The sequence below is a fragment of the Python bivittatus genome, unplaced genomic scaffold (assembly GCF_059951505.1).
Source record: "Python bivittatus isolate LINGU-HERP-01145 unplaced genomic scaffold, Pbiv_v1 ctg000020_np1212, whole genome shotgun sequence".
NCBI classification, from domain to species: domain Eukaryota; kingdom Metazoa; phylum Chordata; class Lepidosauria; order Squamata; family Pythonidae; genus Python; species Python bivittatus.
In genome coordinates, this window is record NW_028277030.1 from 3136068 (window position 1) to 3160821 (window position 24754).

At 37.8% G+C, this 24754-nt stretch overlaps 1 protein-coding gene across 1 annotated transcript in view; it reads right to left on the minus strand.

Annotated features, from left to right (window-relative positions):
- The window catches only part of KPNA3 (karyopherin subunit alpha 3), a 48608-nt gene that overhangs the window by 10656 nt on the left and 13198 nt on the right, over positions 1 to 24754 (minus strand). The window contains exons 2-11 of the mRNA XM_007433663.3: positions 15429 to 15473; positions 11825 to 11914; positions 10531 to 10560; positions 10395 to 10447; positions 10196 to 10291; positions 6452 to 6537; positions 5178 to 5264; positions 4675 to 4844; positions 4146 to 4190; positions 3255 to 3386 (exon numbers count right to left, since the gene is read on the minus strand). Coding sequence (XP_007433725.3) covers positions 3255 to 3386; positions 4146 to 4190; positions 4675 to 4844; positions 5178 to 5264; positions 6452 to 6537; positions 10196 to 10291; positions 10395 to 10447; positions 10531 to 10560; positions 11825 to 11914; positions 15429 to 15473 — 834 coding nt within the window. The remainder of the gene's footprint in view (positions 1 to 3254; positions 3387 to 4145; positions 4191 to 4674; positions 4845 to 5177; positions 5265 to 6451; positions 6538 to 10195; positions 10292 to 10394; positions 10448 to 10530; positions 10561 to 11824; positions 11915 to 15428; positions 15474 to 24754) is intronic.

Here is a 24754-nt window from a genome sequence, read left to right on the forward strand (position 1 = left end):
GCAAAAAAGTATTTAGTCAGCCACCAATTGTGCAAGTTCTCCCACTTAAAAAGATGAGAGAGCCCTGTAATTTCCATCATAGGTATACCTCAACTATGAGAGACAAAATGGGGGAAAAAATCCAGAAAATCACATTGTCTGATTTTTAAAGAATTTATTTGCAAATCATGGTGGAAAATAAGTATTTGGTCACCTACAAACAAGCAAGATGTCTGGCTCTCACACACCTGTAACTACTTCTTTAAGAGGCTCCTCTGTCCTCCACTCGTTACCTGTAGTAATGGCACCTGTTTGACCTTGTTATCAGTATAAAAGACACCTGTCCACAACCTCAAACAGTCACACTCCAAACTCCACTATGGCCAAGACCCAAGAGCTGTTGAAGGACACCAGAAACAAAATTGTAGTCCTGCACCAGGCTGGGAAGACTGAATCCGCAATAGGCAAGCAGCTTGGTGTGAAGAAATCAACTGTGGGAGCAATAATTAGAAAATGGAAGACATACAAGACATATAATCTCCCTCGATCTGGGGCTCCATGCAAGATCTCACCCTGTGGGGTCAAAATGATCACAAGAACGGTGAGCAAAAATCCCAGAACCACACGGGGGGACCTAGTGAATGACCTGCAGAAAGCTGGGACCAAAGTAACAAAGGCTACCATCAGTAACACACTATGCTGCCAGGGACTCAAATCCTGCAGTGCCAGATGTGTCCCCCTGCTTAAGCCAGTACATGCCTGGGCCTGTCTGAAGTTTGCTAGAGAGCATTTGGATGATCCAGAAGAGGATTGGGAGAATGTCATATGGTCAGATGAAACCAAAGTAGAACGTTTTGGTCTAAACTCAACTTGTTGTGTTTGGAGGAGAGAGAATGCTGAGTTGCATCCAAAGAACACCATCCCTACTGTGAAGCATGGGGGTGGAAACATCATGCTTTGGGGCTGTTTTTCTGCAAAGGGACCAGGACGACTGATCCGTGTAAAGGAAAGAATGAATGGGGCCATGTATCATGAGATTTTGAGTGAGCACCTCCTTCCATCAGCAAGGGCATTGAAGATGAAACGTGGCTGGCTCTTTCAGCATGACAATGATCCCAAACACACTGCCCGGGCAACGAAGGAGTGGCTTCGTAAGAAGCATTTCAAGGTCCTGGAGTGGCCTAGCCAGTCTCCAGATCTCAACCCCATGGAAAACCTTTGGAGTTGAAAGTCCGTGTTGCCCAGCAACAGCCCCAAAATATCACTGCTCTAGAGGAGATCTGCATGGAGGAATGGGCCAAAATACCAGCAACAGTGTGTGAAAACCTTGTGAAGACTTACAGACAACGTTTGACCTCTGTCATTGCCAACAAAGGATATATAACAAAGTATTGAGAAGAACTTTTGATATTGACCAAATACTTATTTTCCACCATGATTTGCAAATAAATTCTTTAAAAATCAGACAATGTGATTTTCTGGATTTTTCCCCCCATTTTGTCTCTCATAGTTGAGGTATACCTATGATGAAAATTACAGGCCTCTCTCATCTTTTTAAGTGGGAGAACTTGCACAATTGGTGGCTGACTAAATACTTTTTTGCCCCACTGTATGTATGTATGTCTATGTGTGTGCATATACATACATACATATATATAATTTCAGAAACCTTACTAAAACCTTAGCTAATTAATAACATTAAAATTTTTATTTGAAAAAAATCTGCAATAAACCAACAAATCCTTATGGGTGCAGTCTTTCAGTTATTTTGTATATTCTACAAACATCGCGGTACCTAGGTGGCTCTTTTTTGCCTTAGTATAAAAATAATACTGTCAGTCTTATTGTAAGCACACACTTCTTCTGTTCAGAATTGGCAACTTTTGTGCTTCTTATAGATCTGGGAAGCTCTCTCCTGCCATTTCTGCATTCTTGATCAAACCAAGAGACCCTTAACCATTTTACACAACAAGAATCTGAAACATTTTTTAAACTGATGGGAATTACAGAAACACTGGAGAGACAGAGTTTATGAAACTACTACTACTACTTCTTCCTCTTCTAAAAAAACAAACAACTTTTTGAATCCCAGAGTAAACAACATGGAAAAGTAGGAAAATAGTATTATTTGTTCTTATTAACTACACCCACTCCTCGTTTAGTGACTGAGTTCTGTTCCAATGACCAGGTTATTAAATGAAATGGCCACTAAGTGAACATGTGACTGAGAGAGAGAGACGCTGGGAAGATCACTGGTTGCTGTCATCTCATTCTGATAGAAGTTTTCTCACACAGCTATGGCAGTATTATTACTGATGAAAAGGGTAATATTGTTGTAAGTTTTATTTTTTTTTATTTTATTTTATTTTATTTTTTTATGTATTTTTATTGGTCAATGACCGAAATAAATATTATGATGATATGGCAATATTACTGTCACTCCCGCATACATTGTTGTCAGGTGCATGAAATTTGGTTGTAAATACATGCATTGGTCAGAAAATGAATTTTTTTATTACCATTTATTACTGCTGTATGTGCGAATGGTTGCTAAATGAGGTAGTTGCTAAATGAGGAGTGGCTGTAGTCATTTGTTAACAAGCTTTATGGACATAACTTTGTATATTCCCCTTCTTCCATTTGGAACAACATTATAACCACTCAGTTTTGTACCAACAAAGTTCATAATATATGTAATGTGCAATCAGAAGAAAACCAAAGCTTTGATTTAGATGCCTTAAAGAATTTATTTGTCTAAAAGATGGAGTATAACTTTAATAAATATATGCTGCCCTATAAGTTAAAAAAAAGTAGATGTAAATCAGCATTAAGTAAGTAGTCTCCCAGCACCTGGCTGATCTTGTTTGGGTTCAGAAACTAAACAGGGTTAGGCCTGATTAGCGGTGGGATGAGAAACCACCAGGTCATCCCAGAGCAACAGCAATTGCTAGGGAGTAAAAAACTAGCCCAAAAGAAGGCAGTGGCAATACTGTCAGATTATTGCCATGAAAAACTGCATGGATGTGTCCAATAGGCACCAGGAGTTGAGCCTGAGTCAAGAGCATATGTATGTTTATTGAGGAAGTTAATTCAAAACACTCTTCAACATTTACTTAAAATATTTATTTGCCTTTAAATAAGTGGATTTAACATACAAATTATTTTTCAGTACCCAACTAAGATGTCTGAACCTTTGTCAGTGATAATTTTATAATGCAACATCATTATAATTTTTTTATAATGCCATATCACATCATACAATATACAATGCTTACCTGAACTTTTACTTCCTGGTGGCTCAGCAAGGGGACCAAAAAAGGTACTACCCCTGAATCTATCACCATCTGTATTTGCTCATTCCCACCATCTGTGAGATAGGACAAAGCCCAAACAGTGTCCACAAGAATCTGCACAAGGAGGACAGGTTGTATGTTAATATAAGATGGCAATGAACTTCTGAATCAGATTCCCTGTGCACAAGAGCTTTAAATTTATTGCAGATTACGGAAGAGCATTTAATATGTATTCTCTATATTGCTTTCTATGATTTTCTTTGCCTTTAATTCTATTCATCAAGGAATATTAAAAAATCCTACCTCAAAAATTTAAAGTGATGGCAATATTACTAACATTTAAGAGAAATGCAAGCAAGGGGAAAATGTTTAGCCCACTCCATTGCAAATGTATTTCTCCTGAATATTGTTATTTTGGTCCTTACTTTAGCACGAAACCAAAGTGTGCCAACAACTCAGTAATCCAGACATGTGAGCACAAGATGAATTTCTGACATGTAAGTACTGAATGAGCCAAGCAAATGCAACACAAAACAGCAACACCCACAGCAGGAAGTAGCACAGCATGCTATTTTATACACAAGGCATTTGACTGCATCATAGCTTCTATCATGTAAGAACCACTTATAGATCACCAGCAATAAAAAATTAACACATAAATAGAATCACACGCATCCCTACTCTGAAATAACTCTCACTAAGCACAATGCAACTGATTTCCAGGGTAAGTGTCCACAGGCTGCAATGTTTATGAAAAAGTAAACATGTTTGGCAAATGAATTTTTGTAATGCAGTTTAGGCAAAATGTAAGTAATATTCACTTAATAAAGAGGAATCTCCAGGAGAAAGAATATTCCTTCAGCATTTACTTACATTTATATCTGTATGGTATATCAGAACACACAAGGCTGGTAAAATCTAATGAGAAAAAAGGATTACAAAAGGTCAATATTTGGAAAGCAAAAATACAATATATGTGTAGTACATAGTATACTCTCAAAAAGTCAAAGAGCTAGTCACGTTATTTTACTTACTGCAGTTATAAATATTTCTCAAGTAATGTATAAACTACATAGCAGTGGATTCAATTTTTAGAGGCATAGATTGCACACTACTAGCCTAGGTCAAGACAGATTTGGATTCAAAGCTAGAAAATTTCCTCAAGTAACTTCAACATTTGAGAAATCTCCCTGAATGCCTCAACAGTCAATATTACCATCACTAACAAAATTAGACTTGGAATTCATAGTTAAATAAGACAGAAAACAAACCTAATGAGTAATTAGTTATTGAAACGAGGCACAGATGAATAGGCCTTAAGACAACATACTATACATTATGGGAAAGCTGCCTTGTAACGCAGCTGAGCTGCAAAAGTACATAGTTGTAGTTCTTTATTTACCTCCTGAACTGTCTCCATAGGTGGTGGGGGATCCTTATTCCTGCAGAGATTTACAATGACCCATGTGACGTTCCGGAGAAAAGTGATGGGAATGGAGGGGTTGATGAAGGATAGAAGAGGTTTGACAACTCCCAGTGATATGACATAATCTCTACACTGAGGACCATCACCTACAGAAGTGAAAATTTAAAAAAAAATTACATTCATAATGGAAAAACCTTGAAATGTATGCAGTGACATGTATGGGCACTGATGTTCTGTGACAAAGATTCTATGTTTCCCCATTAGAAACTGCTCAGCGAAAATTTAATTGCACAATTTGTCACTTATTTATAACAAATTAAGCTAAATTCTCCAAAAACAAGTTTTCTTCTTTAAATATGTTGCAGTACTAAAAAAACTTGGAGAAACATAGTCTCATCAGGTAATGCCAATGTATCAGATTAGAGTTTAGAGCCTTCATTGCCACTCTATTTGTTTTCAAAAATACCGTTGATATTTACCAATAATATTCCCAAGGGCCCAAACAGCTTGTTCACAAACATTTTGATGTGGTGAATGGAGCAATCTTAAGAAGAGAGGTACTGCATCTGTAACAGAGGGACAATGGATTCACTTCGGTGACATATGACCTTCAGTGACATGTGACCTTCAAGACATGTATTGCATTTCATTATTTAACAGAACAAAAATAATACAAAAGTAATAGTTGAAATTTTAGGAAATTCATCTAATGTTAACTGAGAATTAGACTGTGCTATTTCAGGTGGAAAAGAAGTGACTTTTTAAAGTAAGATATATGCTACATTCACCATCCAGAAATATCTATTAGCTTTACAGCACAAGAGATTATGTTTTGCAAAAACAACTTATTTACAGAAGATATTTCATAACATCCTCTCCTGGAGATGTTTTATAACATATGAAATGGACTGAAAGACAATATAAACATTTACAATCTTCCTAGAACAGTAACTTTGGAAGTAGAAATGCTAAGTGCCTGGAAAAATAATTTCAAGGATTAAAAAAAGTACTTAAATAATAGGATACTGTTTCTGACTGACTATACCCTCTTTCATTTTCTGTCACTTAGGTTCAGATGATGGGAATAGCATATTTCAAATATTCCAGTTTTACCTAACCCAGGAGCTAATTTCAAGGTTGGATGGAAATTAATATTTATATTTCCATTTCCTCTGTTGGAGGAATATCAGGCAAATCATTCATAATCAACATTTCTGCAAGGCATCGATTTCTACTTTAGCATCTGAGACATGCCTTAATCCATAGGAATGGCCTCAAATAAGGAGGCTATCTAATCATCATTGTGACTATTACTGTGGTTGGAAGTAGGATTCACTTTCCCAAATCTAGACATTATGGGAGCAAAGATAAAGACATGCAATAGTTAAGATATAAAGATATGGGCAAGTTTTTATATATGATGGGTGTCTTTAAGATAGTCAGGTCTGAAATTATTTAAAACAGGCAGCAACACTCCCTTCCCCAAAGAGGTATTAATGACTGCATGGACCCCACCACATGTCACCTCCCAGGAGGCCTTAACTAACCAGGAAGGATATGGATCAGAAACATAGATGGTTCAGCCCACAACTCCAAGGACTTTTTCCATCAGAACCAATAAACTCCTCCCAGATAACCTATGTGTATATAGATTATATATGTGCCATGTATGCCACATGAAAAGGAAATTATATATGTTTATTATACTGCAAAAAGCACTACATTCCAATGTTAAAATATTTAAAACACTTACTAGACTGTACAACAGCTTGAGTCTGTAAAGAAGTGCCTGATGCTATGTTAGTCAAGGCCCAAGCAGCTTCAAACTGTAAGGAAGGACTGTTTAAAAAAAGACAAAAATAAAATATAGTAGCAATAATATCTACAAAATACAACAAAGAGGAGGTACGTAGTTATTAAAAGCCTATGAAAACATTAATTCACTGCTCTATAATTAAATTTTACTATTTCTATTCCTGATGTGTGCTATTACAATATCCCTAAAAAGTAGACCTATTTTTAATGATAATTTTGGAAATTATGAGATATCTATTGCTGAACAAATGTGTATTTTGGCTTTTGGCAGAACATCAATGCATATAAAATCTCTGACATGAATGTTTGTTTGACAGCTGTCTTTTTCCTCCCCAGATTTTCCTAACATACTGAAAACTGTTACAGCATTGTTGGATGCAATCTGAACAATGCAGTTATTGAGTATGGCTCAAAAAATTCCCATGGCCTTTAGCACAGCTATGCACTGATGTGAAGTACACAGACCATTTTGCACACTTGTTGTAGTCCATTTGTCACAAGGGTGACTTTTGTTGTTCATACCAAAGAAGTTCATCCTATCCTCTCTAAAGGTAGCTTTTGTAACCCATTCCAGTGGATTAACAGAAAGGTTTACATTTCAAATAACCCTCTGTCCTGGGGGCGGGTAACTTTGAAAGCCATCCATTGTGCTTAATACTTTTTAAGAAAGTGAGAGTCATATTGGGCAGGGCAATAATGGAAGGGCTAGGATTTTCTATTGTTTCTCCTCAATTTTCACCCCCTTTTTTGGAGGTGTTGTTTTTGAAGCTATATTAAGCGTACTCTGCTTGCCCTACAGTTTTCATGCATTTCAAAATGAGGGTAACCTTGTTGCCAGTTTGTGCTGTTATGGTCTAAGGAGACTCCCAGACCACAAAAAAAGTGCTTGTTGGTTTCATGCAGTTCTCAGACCTCAAGCTGGCCAACCCTGTTTCATTTCATACAGGTGAAGTCAAGGGAACAATGCTGAAGCTCTTTTTCAAGTTAATCACCATGGCTTACATGTAAGAATATAACAAGAACCATGCTACATCGGATCAAAGGGTGATCTGGTCCAACATACTCTTCTTTTATAGTAGTCTACCAAAAGCCAATCAGAACTTTACAAGCAAGGAATTAGGTAAGTTCAAAAGCACTGTTCCAGAAATAGAACATTTTGGAGAACTCTGAACATTTCTCCTCTGGATCATGCCAATCTTGCTATTCCAGAGATGCTTCAGTAGTTTTTTGGAAGTTAATGCTCTAAATCAGAAGTACTATGTACCTAGTACAGTAGTTTTTTTACATTCTTCACTGCAAATAGCATTTGCTATCATTATCCTGTCATTATCCCTAGCAACCATGTTGAGAGGCTTATTACAAACCATCCTACTAGCCTAAAGCTCTGTTTAAAGTGACCCAAGTAGGTACCCATCACTACAAATTGTGATAGCAAATTCCTTATCTTAACTATCAGCTAACTGCATAATCTCAAATGTAATAACATAATCTTACAGTGAAGGTGCCCCAATCCCTTCAAACCTGTTGGTTGTTCTCTTCTGATACCTTTCCTGCCCTATAATATACTTTTGGAGATGTAGTGGCAAGAACTGTAAACAATATTCTAGATACAGTTACACTATAGGCATTACATAACCCTAACCCTGAAGATGGTATACCCTTGGTGGTGAGACCTTTAGTAAGTCCAGCCTCACAGATCTTACTGGATAGGCAAATTCAATTTGGAAAAGTCAGTCATGGATATATCCAGATCCTGAGCCATGTAGGATTTTAAAGGCGATGACTAGTACCTTGAGTTGCACTCAAAAGGTGGCAACCAATGCAGCTCCCACAGTAGTGATGGTACATGGGGAAACCTTAGTGCACCATAACTACTTAGAATGTTGCACCAGATGAAGATTCTAGATAGTCTTCAAGGTAGCCCCATGTACAGCACACTGCAATAATCTGCTGATAAGATGACAAGAGCATGTGTGACTTGACTGTGAGTAAGGCCTCCTGATCTAGGAAAGGCCACAAATGGCTGACAAGATGTAATTGTGCATAAGCCCTTCCATCTTCACCTGCTATTTAAGCAGGAACTGTAAGTCCAGGAGGACTTTCAAATTGCAGACCAGCTCCATTTGGGTAGTGTTACTCTGTCCACAGTCATAGATCTCTGGATTCAGTCAGCTTCCAAATCCACAGCCATTTGGTCTTAGTAGAATTAAGTCTAAGCCTGTTTCACCTTATTTCTAATAGAGATGAAGTCACTTTAAACAATCTTGCTGGATGGCTATTTACAGATGCAATAAAAGTGAGAAGCTTGCTTGCTTTGCTACTTTATTGCCATGGTATAGACTTGAATTTCTTATCCATGTTTGGTCACATTCATTAACCTAATTAACCTGGCTACATACATATTAGATCCATGTCCATTCTGGCTGGTGAAGGCCACTCGGGGGGAAGAGAAGGGGTGATGCAAAACTAGGTCCATGCAGTAGTGCCTGCTTTGAGAGAAGCAGTGGTACCTGCCTTAAATGTCCTGCAAGGTGCTGTCCTTTAAGACAACTGGTCCAGAAAGTAGCAGCATTGGCAGTTATGGGCATGCCACAGTATGTCCACCTAAAACTTCTGCTTCATGAACTGCACTGGTTATCAGTAGGCTTCCAGGTGCAAGGTACTGGTCATCACCTATAAAGCCTTTCACAGCATAGGGGCTAGTTATTTGAGGGACTGTCTTCCACAGTTTCTGTCCATCCTATACAATCCAGCACAGTAAGCTTGCCCCAGGTCCCATAAATCAAACAGGGCCATATGATGGGACCCAGGAAGTGGGCATTCTCTGTTATTATATATGTTAGGCCATGATCACCTGGGCCCATAGCTGTCATGGTGGCCATGAATTCACAACCTGCCTCTCCCTTCTCCAAGGAAGGTAAGTTGAATTCTCCAAGAATGAAAGGTGTAGAGAATGCCAAAACCAACCCTGTGACAATGTCAAGCAGCCTACCACACAGACATCTAGTTCCTGACTGGGGACTATATTGAGGAGAAAGAAACATTATTCCAAGGACATGAATCAAAGACGAAAAGCCAAAGGCAGAAATACAAGAGATTTTCACAAAGGAAATGGCTTTCTGCCAAAATGACAAGCACTTTCACCTACTGGAATTAGAAAACAGCTCTATTTTGTGAAACAGAAACTGACCTCTGATCAAGAATAAAAAGAATCCACAGAGAAAGGAATACTGATATTGACAACTATATGTGGACTGTGCCTGTCCTGAAAGACAGTTTGCACATATTTTCTAGAACTTTGTAATGTAACCCCCCCCCAAAAAAACAAACCAGCCATCACTATCTGTAAGTTTGTTAATGTTAAGATGTGTTTAAAACAGTGAAATATTATTATTACAATGTCTGAAACGTACTGAAGGGCAAACAAAATAAAAAATACATTAGTAACAGAAATGTTTTAGGCTTGTTAACTACAGCCCTTCAAGAAAAACATAGTATTCAATTTATAATGTAAACCAGTGTTTCTCAACCTTGACAATTTTGACATGTGGACTTCAACTCCCAGAATTCCCCAGCCAGCATGCTGGCTGGGAAATTCTGGAAGCTGAAGTCCACATGTCTTAAAGTTGCCAAGGTTGAGAAACACTGATATAAACGCTTAGAAAAAGAAAGCACTACTTACTTGTCATCCCTTTCTAGACATTTAACCAATATTGGTAAAATTCCAGATTTTATTAAGTCATCAATAGGAGGATTTCTATCACTTGATAATAGTTTTCTGTAAAATTAAAACAAAACTAATCAATAAAATTAAAAAAAAAACCACAATGTGAGGAAAACATTAATAATGCTTTAGTCTTTCAAATAGAATAGACGCCTACCTTGCAGCTTGAACAGCACTTAGCTGGATAATAGGATTATCACTAGTAGCATTCTACAGCAACAAACAGATTTCAAAAAATTAAATCAAGTATTAAACAAATCAACTGAAAATAATACTAACTGTTATCAACGTACCTGTAATATAGTTTCTAGTGTAACATTTTGCTTAAAAAAAAGAGAAAGAAATTGTTTAGTTCCAATTTTCAGTAGAAATCCACTATTCTGAGCAAAATAAGAATCATCCCATGAATTTTAAAAGTAATAATGTTATCTCAAGATCCCAAAATGAATGTTCACCATTTTCCTTATTAAGCATCCCAAAAATGAAAGAAACATAAATAGAAATATGAACTTCAATACAATGTCAGGATTAAACGGCAATATAATCGAGATCCAGAGACATACAAGTTGGGGCTTTGCTGATCATTCTGAATGACAACCACTATAAGTTTTGTCTGGCCTGGCCAATGGTTAGAATTCAGAAGACTGTCCAATACGTCTGGCAGGCACCTCGTCAATCTATTTCAATCTAAATTAGCAAAATAGGGAAGATAAACTCAATATTTAATGTATACAGGAAAAAAAGAGAAAGAATATATTACCAATGTGGTTTCTTGTTTGTCTTCCACATATTTTTCCCTCTTTCCCTTAGGTCAAAAAAGTTTCTGTTTTATTCTAGGCAGATGACATGATCCTTCTCTCAGTGAGAGAAATTGGATTGAAGAGAACATTACTCGTGTTTGGCCGGTATCAGTATGCTAAACAATGGTATGATATTGGGAAAAAATAGTCAAAGTATGCTGTCCAAGAATCTACCAGAGAGCACTGTAAACAGTTCCTGAGAAACATGTTTTAATGAGGCAATGTTTTGGCACACTCTCTGTATTTATATACTAGCACCAATAATAATGGGACTTATTTTAAACTTCTATTAATTTGTTCTACAAAACAGAAGAGCTTGTTGACCCAGTTTTAAAATTCTATCATAACCAGAATTTATCTCAAATATTATATGGGGATAAAATCTGGGGGTGGAGTAATATTTGATACAAGCTCTAGAAATAAAACTAGTGTATAACATCTATTGGTGCTTCCACCAGGAACTCCAGATGCTCATACTCAGACAAAGCTTGGCCTAACTTGAATGACAGCTCAAATTCATAAAGCCTTGCTTAATTAATATTAATGCATCTCAATGTAGCATACTAGGTCCCTGATTAAACAATGTTATGAAGCACTGAAACATTGGACAAATGGAAAGGAGGCAGTGATTCATTTTAATAATGCTACATTATGGTTCTCTAATAAAATAGGAATTAATACATTAATATAATTGTATAACAATCAATAGGAAATTCATCAAGACCAGTTTGAAAGAGCAGAGGGAAGGGTTATTAAAAGCAATGTTTCCATTAATTAAGTAACTTACTGCTTTGAAGTCAGCATCAACATCTGAATCTTCTAAACTTTCTTCTTGGGGCACATTTCTTTTTTTCAAAAGATGTTCATCTCTTTTGTTCTGAAAAGAATGAAAATAGTGAGATTCAATACTTTTCAATGTTTATTAATCCTTCAAAGTAAATTTTAAATATGCTTTACATGAATTAATACTACTCATGCAAAGTTCTGTAACTGATAAATCTTTTAAATACAAAGGATTATATATTTATATATACTGAAAAAGTTACCCACATAAATACTGTTAAATATATAAATTAATATTGTGGATTGACTGATTGATTGATTGTGTGCCATCAAGGTGGTTTCAATTCTTAGCAACCACATAGATAAGATTTTCTCCATGACAATCTGTCCATAACTTGGTCCTTCAGGTCTTTCAACGGTGTGCCCATTGCCACTGTAAATGAGTCCATCCATCTTACTGCTGGTTGTCCTCTTCTTCTCTTTCCTTCCACCTTTCCCAACATTAGAGTCTTCTCCAGAAAGCTAGGTCTTTGCATAATGTGTCTAAAGTAGGATAATTTGAGCCATAATTTGAGCCTGGTCATTTGTGCCTTGAGTGAGAAATCTGGGTTGATTTGTTCGATGATTCATTTGTTGGTTTTCTTGACCATCCACAATATTCTCAAGTGTCTTCTCCAACACAAAAGTTCAAAAGTGTCAATACTCTTCCTATCCTGCTTCTTCAAAGTCCAACTTTTGCTTCGATAGTGTCACATGGAATACCACTGCTTTCACTTTCTGATCTTTTTAGGTACAGTATAGAACATACCTACATCTGAATATCTTTTCCAAAGCCTTCATGGCTGCTTTAGCAAGCACTAGTTTGCAGCATAGTTTTTGACAAATATTGTGGAGGAGAACATATATTAGCAGATGCTTGAGATATTACCTACATGTACTCACATATAAGCAGGGGTGAAAAATGTAGATAGTCTGGGATGTTTCTAAATTTAATACAATTCAGTACTCAATTAGGAGCACTGATTTGAGAGAGCAAAACTCAGAAGATTGTGTCATATTAATTAAAAACTATAATTGAAAAGAAAACCATGATCAAGTCCTAAATTAATGCAATCAAAACTAATTCAAGCAATATATTGGATGAAATGAGTTGCAGATCATAAAGCATATGTGGACAAACCAAAATAAAAAGGCAGATTTTAGGGGGGGGGTCACTATAAGAGACAAGTTAAAGGCAGAAGGTAAAAGTTTTCACTCTACTGCAAAGTGTTCAGAAGTAAAGTTCTTATTTATTCCTCTTTTTTATCCCTTGCTGACAAGCTAAAGTACCCAAAGGTTTATCTTTATTAGCAGATTTGCTAATAAAGGATCTTCATTTGCTGATAATAAAAATTCAGTTAAAACAAGGTCTTCTTTAGACATTCATAAACAGTAATGGAAGGATTATAATAGATTTAAATCAACGTGCAAATAGGAGCATTTCTAAATTAAGTATGCGTTTATTGTAGAGTTATGCAAATTATTTTTGGTCTGAACAGCCCCTAGTTCCAACAGACAGTTTCAAGCTTCACCAGAATGGTTTCAGCACTCTTCTAACTTTACCAGAAGTGCTCCAACCTTGATCAAAATCCTTCTAGTTAGGATTAGAATGTTTTTAGTGAGGTTACAACAACCTGTTTTGAGTCTGAACAGTTTGTACTCGGAATGTTTTATTCTTCTGATCTATTTAATTCTAAATACATTTTAACACATTTATATTTTTAATATACAGAATATAAGCAACTGCTGCTACTTAAAACAGCACTTGGCTACTTCATGTGTTATTCACTGTGTCTGTACAAAAGTCTAAACACATCTACTCAGAAATAAGTATCTGTGAGTCCAACAGTGTTTAGTTCTAAGTAAGTTTGTACAGATTTGTACACTTTGAAATCAGAAACCAAGTAGTAGTAGGTAATGGCAAGAAAATAACTCTTGAAAATGCTGAAGTGGAAACATAAGACTGTATATATACATAATTAAACCAAATGCTACTCTAGTATTTTGTGTAATTCTCCCATCTCAAATTTTAACAATGCATAGAAAAAGTAGTTCTGCACTCTTTCTTCTACTTCCTCTATCTGATCTCAGTGCCACAAAGGAGATAAAGAAGCACAATGGCAGTTGCCTTGAGCATGTTCCTTCTCATCCTTCCAATTCTGGTGTTATGAAGGAGATAAGTAGCACAACTGTAGCTGCTCTCAGCCTATCCCATTAACCTTTTACTCAACTAATATATGGTTCCTTTTCTTCTTATTGGTTGTTAGTAGAGACTAATTGGCAAATCTGCTGAGTCTGATTTTCCCATTCTCCCTCAGCTCCTTTTCTTGCCCTCTACTTACCTAGGGAAAGGAGCCCCTCCCCTCCATCCCGGTGCTTCCACCAAAATTACCAACTGTTTAAAAGGAAAACGATTGTGCACCTCTGGCATAGAGAAAGGAGCATTGTACAAAGTAAGATTCATGCATTGCTTTACTGGGTTGGAAGATACAGATATAGCTTCAGATCTGTAAGTCCAGGCACAAAGTTTTCTCAAAGCTTCCAAGTTGGATCTGGAGAACAATACAGGTCCAAGTGAAAGTGACCAAGCATATTGTCTCCACTGCTACTGAACATGCATTCAGAAGTTGTTATACGTTGGGAAGCAAAGCCATTCTAGGCCATAAGCTTTTCTGATTCTGTTAGCTACACCTTCTACTTACAGATGGTTGCTTTCTCATAGTTCTGCTCCCTTCTTCATTTATTTTGTGTTCATACAAATTTCACTGAATGCTATCAATTGATCATCAGATTATTCATATACTCCTCATTCTTTTCCACTCTTGACATTAAATTATTTGCAGAAGTTTAATCAAATGTTTCTATCTGCACTTCATCTATGCCATCATGTCAAGTTAGTAGTTCAAATGTCACAGCTATTTTTTATTAATTATTACTTCAGAAGATGATAAATGTTTTCAGAGAAGCAACATGTTTCAGAATCAATGCTTTGAAAACAGTTAGTGAAAAGTAATAAGCCATAGGAACCTAATTTTCACAGTTCCCTAGCAGAAATGTCAATGGTATAAAAAGAAAGGATGAAAAAAGGAAACTCCATGTGTGGGCTGAACAATCGCTGACTGCTGTTGTAAAATTTGGGAATTGATCCCATTTAGTAACTTTATGGATACCACTAAGGCATGGAAGCAAAATGCTCATGGAAAGGGGGAAAACAACAGAATTAGGATAAGCAGCAACACAATCATATAAAGAAATGCTGCAGTTAAATGTACCAATAGTGACTCCTCAAGAAACAGTTTATTTTCCTTGGGTCTTAATTACAGTGTTCTCAGCACCACTGGGAGAAAAAATATGAAGGAATTTCCTTGCCCTATTTCTCCAGTAACCTCAAATGATCTGCTAAGGCTCTGCCAATATTAAATGCAATGTGAACTTTTAGCTAAGGGGAAAACAACCCATGATTAGGAAAAACAAAACAATACTATCTGTGAGACATTTCTACAGTTAATATAATAATGGTTTAACATTACATGAAAATGCATCTAGTGCAGACTTTATTATATACTCACTTTTCTAAGTTCAATTGTCACTTCATTTCTATGTCTTCGCATGGTCTGGAAAGGAAGAAAAAAGTAACTAACTTATGAAGTAAACAAATGAAATGTATTTGTATGCTTACTGTATTTGTAAACCACCAAGTAGAGAAAATGACACCCAGTGGTTTACATCACAAAAACATGAAACACTCTAAAAAACTAAAACCAAGATAAAACACAAATACACCATATTACAATGGGCATGATGATGACTATTCATTCCCAAAAGCCCTCGGGAGCAGCTCTGTACTAGCTTCCAAAAGGCCAGTGTGTGAAATAATGGTTCAGAGGGCATGATTACTCAATTTAATCCCTTATAAATGTTAGGAAATTCACAACTACTCTTCATATTAGGAAGTTACATGTTATAGGTCTGTTGATTTTCTTCTATGGTGGAATGGAAAATCACTTAAAGTGCAGCACGGACACTCTACTCAAGGATTTTTCAAACCCTGTTCTATGGAACTCTAAGGTATCCCAAGAATATAGTAAAGAAAAGAAATATATAAAGAAGTGACTTCTCTCTTCATCACAAGTATAAACAATTTTAATAACTTATCACCTTCTCTTAAAATACAGCAAATGATCTCTTCTTCCCATATCCCATCTCTTATCTATAAACAAATCCATAAAGCCTCGTCATGTCAATCCTGATGTCAGCAAAAGTCCATTAAAGGGTTACCAGAGATAACAACATACCTCTCTTAATCTTGATCAAATAAACCAAATTTATATTCCTTCCTTTTACTTCTAACAATCTTTAGTTCCTTCAAATAATGTTGCAGAACTTGATTTCTTTTCATTTTTTCATTGTCCCTTTCTCACAAAATTCTTCAAAACTTTAACAAGCCTCTTTTGTAACTCCAATATAGGAAAATTATCCAGGTCACTCTCTTGGTTTGTTATTTGTATATTGTTTAAAAATAGGAAGCAAAAACCAGGTTCTGAAATCTTTTTTTCCAATGGGCCATAATCTAGTCAAGTTCTTTATTAAGGAAGGTGGGTAATTCAGGATGAAAACTTCACACTTACACTTTATTACATATATAAATATATAAACATGATTAAATATATAGGATATAAAGAAATATTGAGGATTCAAACAAAGAAACCAATAACAAACTAATAAATATTATTAATAACAACAAATAAAATGGATCACAAGTTGTATAGAAGTACAACACACTGGGTACTTTTTCTGAAAAGAACACATTTATACTGAAACACTGATACTTTTCAGATATTAGATATCACTATTTCAACATGGTACAAAGCAGTGACTTAGGATGAAGCAGCCTTCTTCAGAGTACAGTATACCGCATGAAAACTTAATAAGGTGCACTTGGAGCACATGACATCCTTTTATGTTACTAAAAGAAAAGAGTTCATAGTGGGTCTCACAAATTTCTGTGTATATCATCCATGCAGGAGGGTGGGATTTGGGGAGAGGTTGAGATGGTGGGTAAGGACAGGCAATAACATCAGAGTGGTAATGGGCAGAGGACAATATGACAGGAATCTGAGGGTAGGCCAGCCATGAGGAAGATCATGTTTACAGATGAGACTGATCCTGATTTCTGGCCCTCAACATTCATCCTTGGTAGTATGCCACAGGATCCTCAGCAGTCCTGGTCTCTGGCTGTTGCTGCTAAATATCAGGTTGGTGTTTAATAAGAACACCCTCATCCACAATTTGACTGTGGATGAGGCAGGCAATGTGGTATGTATACTTAAGACTTGGATGGGTCCAGGGGAGGTGTCCCCCTCTCTGGGATATGTCCACTAGCCATGACCCTAGGATGGGGGAATGGTATAATGGTATGTGGGAATGACCTTGGGAGACGGGGGGAAGAGATGCTGCCCAGGAAACGATTAGATAAGAGGGGGCACAGCCAGCAGCTGCATAATGGAAAGAGAAAGAAACTCAGAAAGGAACCTCCCTAACTTATCAGGCTGTAAAAGAGATGGCGGGAGATTTGTACTTTCAGACTCGACTTGCAACTCTGCTGGCTTCCAACAAGCAGTCAGTGGGGAAGCCAGCAGGAAATTGCAAGTCCCAGTCACAACAAGCCTTTCCTTAGGCAGCTTGCAAGCAGGCTGATGGGCAGGTGAGTGCTACAGAGTGCAGGTGGGCGAGGGGGTGGGTGCTGCAGCATGGCGCAAATGCAGCCAGGTAGGGGGGAGCGCTACAGAGTGTAGGCAGGCATGCAGGTGGGTATTGCAGTATGGCACAAGCAGGCAGGGGGTGGGTGCTGTGGTGTGGTGCTGGCGGGGGGGTGCTGTGGTCTGGCATGAACATGGCCAAGCAGGAGGGTGCTACAGCCTGGCACAAGTGTGGCCGGACGTGCTGTGGGCCAGTATGTGCTACAGAGTATGAGATCTCCAGGATCTCGTACTCCATAGCAGGGTTCTTTGGGAGAAAAAGTGACAGGAGCGGGAGCAACTTATGGGAGTGACCTGCGACCTTCCTTGCTGGCTTCCCCATTGGCTTTGCTTGTGGGAAGCCAGCAGGGAAGATCGCAAATAGTGATCATTTGGCCACAGGACCTGCAACCTTCATAAGTGCGAGCTGGTTGCCATGTGCCTGAATCGCAATCATGTGACCACAGAGATGTTGCAACAGCCAGAACTTGGAGGACTGGTCATAAGTACCATTCATTCAGCACTATCATAACTTTGAATGGTCACTGAATGGTCATAAGTTGAGCAGTACCTGTATTGCATTTGCAGATAGCTGGCCAGTGGCCCTCTTGCACATGACCCATTCCCTGATAGGGAAAGATGGGTTACAAGAACATCTATAGGCCTACTGTGAAGAATGATCTTAGCATCTGATGGATAAAACTACTCCAATCTACAGGGGTTGGACTCTGACTGGGAAGGTCCAGATAAAGTGACTGAAGCACAGCTTTGGTTGGTTATCTGGGAAATGTTTGATCCTGTAACTCCTGAGGAAGTGGATGGAATCCTTGGGTCTGCTAACCTGGCCATCTGTTTATTAGAGCCATATCCCTCCTGGTTGGTGAAGGTCTCCCAGAATGTAACATATGATGGGTCCATGCAGTGGTGACTTCCTCCCTGAAGGACAAGATAGTTCTGCTTGCCTTGAAGGAGACAGTGGTGTGACCTTTTCTCAATAAACCATTGCTCAACCCAACAGTCCTGGACAACTTTCATCCAGTCTCCAACTGTAATGGAATGTGGAAATGACCTTGGAAGATGGCGGAAGAGATGTTGCCTTGGGAGTGGTCATATAAAAGGGGGAGAAGCCTGCAACTGAGTAACAGGCTGAGAAAGAAACTCAGAAAGGATCCACCCTAACTGATCAGGTGGTAAAAAGGGATGGTGGGAGACTTCTACTTTCAGACTTGCAAGATTCTATTAACGTAGTCTTACAATAAAGTGGAATTAGTTCATCTTGTCGTGTTTCCTATCTGGTTTACCTGGGAGGGCTGACATCCTTTTATCTGATTGTTCCCTAGGCAGCATCTCTTCCCCCATCTTCCAAGGTCATTCTCACATTCCATTTACACCAACCTCTACTTTCTAGGAAAGATTATTGAGAAGGTGGTGAGGTTGCAGCTTCAAAGGGTCCTGGACGAAATAGATTATCAGGAACCTATTCAGTCAAGTTTCAAGCTGGCCTCATAGCACTGAGATGGCATTGATCATACTTCTTGACAATTTCTGATTTGGCCAGGATGGGTGGTGGATCTCTTGATCTCTCAAAGGCCTTTGATACCATTGACTGTAGCATCCTTCAAGACTGGGGATTGGGAATGGGCAGGGGGCATGTAATGGCATTACAGTGGTTCATCTCCTTTATCTGTGACCAGTTCTAGTCAATGTTGACAGTGAGGAGAGATCCAAGGGCCCTGACTTGTGTGGTACCATAGGGCTTGATACTCCCACTTATTCTGTTTAACATCTACATGAAGCTGCTGGGTGAGGTCATACATCAGGACATACTGATACTCAGTTGTATATCTCAACTCCTAGCCAACCTTGATGAGATCAAGGTGAGGTGCAATTTATCACCTACAAAGCCTTCCATAGCCTAGTTATTTGAAGGGCTGTCTCTCTTCCATTGTTTCTGCAAAATTGGATAATGTTGACATGTTCTGGATCCCATCCATTAAACAATGTCATTCTAACAGAACCCAGGAAGCATGGCTTTTCTATCACACCATTTCCCCCAGGGATTTGAATGGTCCCAACTCTGCTCTCTTTGAAAACCTGGCTCTTTCCCCAGGTTTTGGGTTAGGGCTAGGGCACAATGTAGGTTCCTTTTGTGAGGGGTTCTTATATATCTGTTCCATCAGATTGACCATCTTCCTTTTCTGTTGTCTGATATTGTTTTATTTCTTTGATTATCAATTGGTATACTATCCAGAGTCAATGTGAAGTTTGATAGCTTTAGAAATATGAGAAATAAATAAAGAAATATTTATTTATTATATAAATAACCAAACCCAGAAGGACTTCAGTAGCACATCATCCATCTGAATTCAGCTCCTGCTTCTCAAGGAGGAAAAAAAATCTTCGAAGCCATGCTAAGTTCCATAAATAACCACTACTATAGACAACTACATTACTGGGTGTGGAAAACCAACTCATACTGGCCCAAATCTTTCTGAAATGTTCCACTTCTCTATTAGTATAGCTGCTTGATCAATAGTATGATGAGGCTCTCAATGGTATACATAGATTCTTTTGGAACTTCAGAAGAGGCAAAGCAATTCACATGGGCCACACTGTTGCCTTACTATGCCTAACAAATAATGCAAGAGTATTATATCCTTTAAGTTCATGGAAAATTGAAAGAATCTGTGATTTCTCAGACCCAAGGTAAGGAGACGTTTTATGAGTAGACATGTAATGAAAAAACTTCCCCAATTCAAAAGCCAGTCACAGATGATTAGATGAAAAGTTATTTCACAATAATAGGTGACCCTACAGTATCACTGTTATCAATGCAGACAGGTATTCTGTGGTATCTGTGGACCTGTAGACCATGTAGTAACACATATACATGCCTCTGTATGGCTGCATGGGGAAAGCAAGTGAAAATTATGCTATGATGACACAAAAATATATATAATCCCTTCTGTGACAAATTCCTTGTCTGTCTCAAAAAAAGGACTGGATATCTCTGAGAGGAAGTTGAATAGCTCTTGCTTGCACACAGGAAGTCTTTCCAACTTCCTAATATGGGTGCACATTCTATGGCAGCGTTCACCAACCTGGCAATCCTGCATATATGTTAGGGCTGCAGCTCCCAAAATCCCCAAGCCAGCCTTATTTGTGTAGACATACTATTGCTAAGCAATAGTTTCACATCATATCTAAGCAAGATAAATTTCTTAATTAATTCTTAATGGATATTTCTTAATGGGTATCTTTATTAAACAATTTGCTAGTACCAGAAGTCAGAATTTGAATAATGGCAACACCATCAAGAATTTTATATATAACAGTAGCTAGCTCACTCAGTAGCTTTTAGATTCTCTAGGTATTTCATCAAACTGTTCTTCTTCTCTCAGTATTATAGTAATGGTTACATTTGATTTTCACGTTCAAGGAAATCACTGAAATCTCCATCCCAAACCTGGCATCCAATTTACAGCTGAAAAGCCAATTTTCCTTCCATGTCAAAGATCTAAGTTCAGCAAGGAGAGGTGAGAAATCCAAAATACTATAGTCTTGTTACACAGTACACAAAATTACAAACCTGCACTTGTGCTGAAGAAATTCTGTCTAGGAACAAAATGTATCATTATGTAGATGGATGATGGAACTTAGGTTTTATTCAATGTCATGTAGACTTAAGCAGATTTACATTTGTACAACAGGAAGTTTTCTTTCTCTACTGCCTCATAAACACCTGTCAGGCTCCTTGGCTCAAACTCAGCAGAAGCTACCCAAATACTCAACACAGCATGGCTAGGCATGAATTTTAATGCTTACTAGGTTGAACTAGTTGAAACACTAAGTTGCTTTTTGTCAGTATGAACTGTAGAGCCTTCTTACACCTGCAGTGATTAGTTTTTCCCTTCTTTCCCACAGTCTAATGGATGTTAAACCTCATGCAAGTTCCTCTGGATAACACTTCCAGAAGGTTCACAAATCAACTTTGATTTGTTACCACTTGAGTGTGTGAAAACTGATCTCTTATATCCAGAAGTGCAAAAACACTTTATTCTAAAAATGATGCTGTGCTCTTGTAAGGGATAATGTTTGAGCAATTCTGTTTGGCAACCTAAAGCAATCTTGTTTGGTACAGCTATTTAAAAACTAGAAAGGCTTTTTAATACTAGATATCCAAATTTCTGTTTAATTTTAATGAACTTGTTCAGTAATTTCTATAACTAACATAAATATTATTGCAAATGTTAGGCCAAATGGATGATGATGATGATGATGATGATGACGAAAACGATGATGATGATGATTTTCCCCCTGTGAGGCATTACCTTGATGTGGTTGTGGGGCTTGCGTGCTCCAAGGAGGATGAGAGCTATGCCAGAGGCTCAACCATACTGGACAGGTCTCATCAGAGGAGCCAAAAGAAGAGCCTCTCTCCTATAAACAATATAGTGAGACGTAATTTACAGAAACCCATACCGGATTGGTTGTCGCCTGGGTCAAAAAGGACCGCGCTAGGTATTCTAGTTCCTGGACATCTGGTGACAAGTGGGCTACAGGACTCAGGACTGTTGGCTGAGCAACCAGGGCTAGCAGCTGCAGGACTACTGGAAGAAAAGTTGTTTACCCATCACAAATATACAAAGACTGAAAACACAGAAATAATGATTTGCTATTACAAATTAAGTCCAACAAGAAAAGGATATCTGAAAAGAATGTACCAGTTCTGGAAAGAACAACATCCAGAATCAGAAATAACAGAACAAAGGCTAGCAGATCAACATCGACTGAATTAAAGTATTCACAGAAGTAGAATTGGAAGAACTGCAAAGGTCTACCCAGGGCAAAGAAATCAAAGCCTTGCCAGAAGTAGCTCAGACAAGTAGATCCTTCTCCTCAGAAAGAACAAAGCCCTCTAACTAAAAACAAGAGGAATTGAAACAAAGAATAACTGAGCATCTAGAACAGCACAAAAACAACAGAATAAGGTTGCCTGCATTGAAGCTTGTTACAAAGAAAAACCTGGCACAAGTATTAAACTATGCCAATACTGTAATATCAAATATAAGCATCAGCTCACTGTAAGAAACAAACCAACTGATATACAGCATGGCTGCAGTTATAACTGAACACATTGGATGCAAAATTAACAGACAAGAAAAAAAGCCAAACAGTGCACCACCAAAATGGAAGATCAGCTCGATCTTGCTCAAGCCAGACAGGTCATAACCCTTTTGTGTTACAGGTTTATATCCAGGAGAATATCATCTCCATGTTATTCATTAGTGCAAGAAGATTGCACAGATTGATTACAAACAACGGCATGACAAAGTAGCAACAATGGTGCAATGGAATATCTGCAAGAAATACTATTTGCCTGCAAGCAAAAACAGGTGGGATCACAAAACAGACAAAGTAATAGAAAATGAAGAAGCTAAAGTCCTCTGGGACTTAGAATTCAAACAGACAAGCACCTGCCACACAACACCCCAGACTTAACAACTGTTGATAAGAAAGACAAAAAAGTCTGGATAGTGGACACTATAATACCTGGAGACAGTAGAATAGAAGAGAAAGAACTGGAGAAAATCACAGAATATAAAGATCTGCAAATAGAAGGGCTATGGCAAAAAAAAGCAAAGATAATACCAATAGTTACAGGCACCTTAGGTGCAATCCCAAAACATCTGGAGCACCACTTGAAGACCACTGGCATTGACAAAATCACCATCAGTCAATTGCAAAAGGCAGCTTTACTTGGAACAGTTTACAACCTGTGACAATATCTTTAACACCATCAAACAGGTTATCACCAGGTCCTCAACTGGTGGATAAAACGCCAAATCCATTCTAAACATCTGGCTGACTGTGCAACCAACCAACATCATAACAATAATTAAAAGTTATGCGGTTTTTAATATTATATAAAACATAAGCACATTATAAGTTACTTATACCATATGCTGAGGTCTCCAAAATGGTGCTCATGACACTTGTGCGGGTGCCACCTAGTTTTTGGCCCGTCTGTATAAATAAATAGCAAACTGGAAGGCAGTTGGCAACTGCTGCTATATTCAACTAAGAACATCATTTGATTCAAATGTATTAGATGGTTTCCTTGTGATTTCATGAAAGTTTTTTTTTTTATGGCTTTGAGTCAGTCTTGACTTCTACCAACTGCCTGGATAAGTCTTTGCAGTTTTTTAAGCAATTCTTTCAGCAGTGATCTGCCACTGTTTTCTTCCTAGGGCTGAGAGAGAACAACTGGCTTCTATCTATGGTGGGACTAGAACTCACATTCTCCTGGTTTCTAGCCTGGTGCCTTTAACTGTAAAACACTTAGTTGCAACATTTAAAATTAAATCTTTCCTTTGTGTGAGCTGAATGAACTCTTTAGATTAATCAAACTTCACTTACATGTGAACAAAATTACAAACACTTAATTTTATTTATATACGCAGATTCCCAGGAGAGGAAATTGTATTGCAATAATTTTATCTAAAAAGAAAAGGGTGTTATGGTTATCAGAATTTATCTTCTTGCTGTTGTTCTCCTTGCCCATTAAGAAATGGAGATCACTTACTTAGTAGTTTTCTTTATGCACTAAATTCATCATTCTTTGGTAGACATTTGAAGGATACTGGTTATACTTCAGCTCATAAGAAACAATTAAGAGAATAAAACAGGAAGCAAGTTCAATGAAAGGGAGTAACTATCAGAAGCAAGCAATTCAGAAGATATTCAGTGCTACTGGTATTAAGCAACAATTTCCAGGGATCTGAAAAAGAAGCAGGCACAAAAGATTAACAGGAGATTTTACTGAACAGGAAATAAGAGTTCAGAGCCTTGAAAAGCAAAGAAGATGTAACTGCTCCCTGAAATAGGACAAAGAGAAGGGTCATAGTAGTGACAACTACAGCTCATTACAGTACTATGAGGAACAGAAACAAACATGTCCTTACTAGACCTACTCATCATGAAATGTGCTATTTTGCCAAGAGTACACACAGGTAGTCCTCGCTTAATGACCATTTGTTCAGCAACCATTTGAAATTACGACAGCGCTGAACTAATGGTACTTATTCCCAGTCCTTGAAGTTATGGCTGTCAGTCGCGTGAGGCCTTCTTCCTGAAGAAGGCAAAGGTCAGCTAAG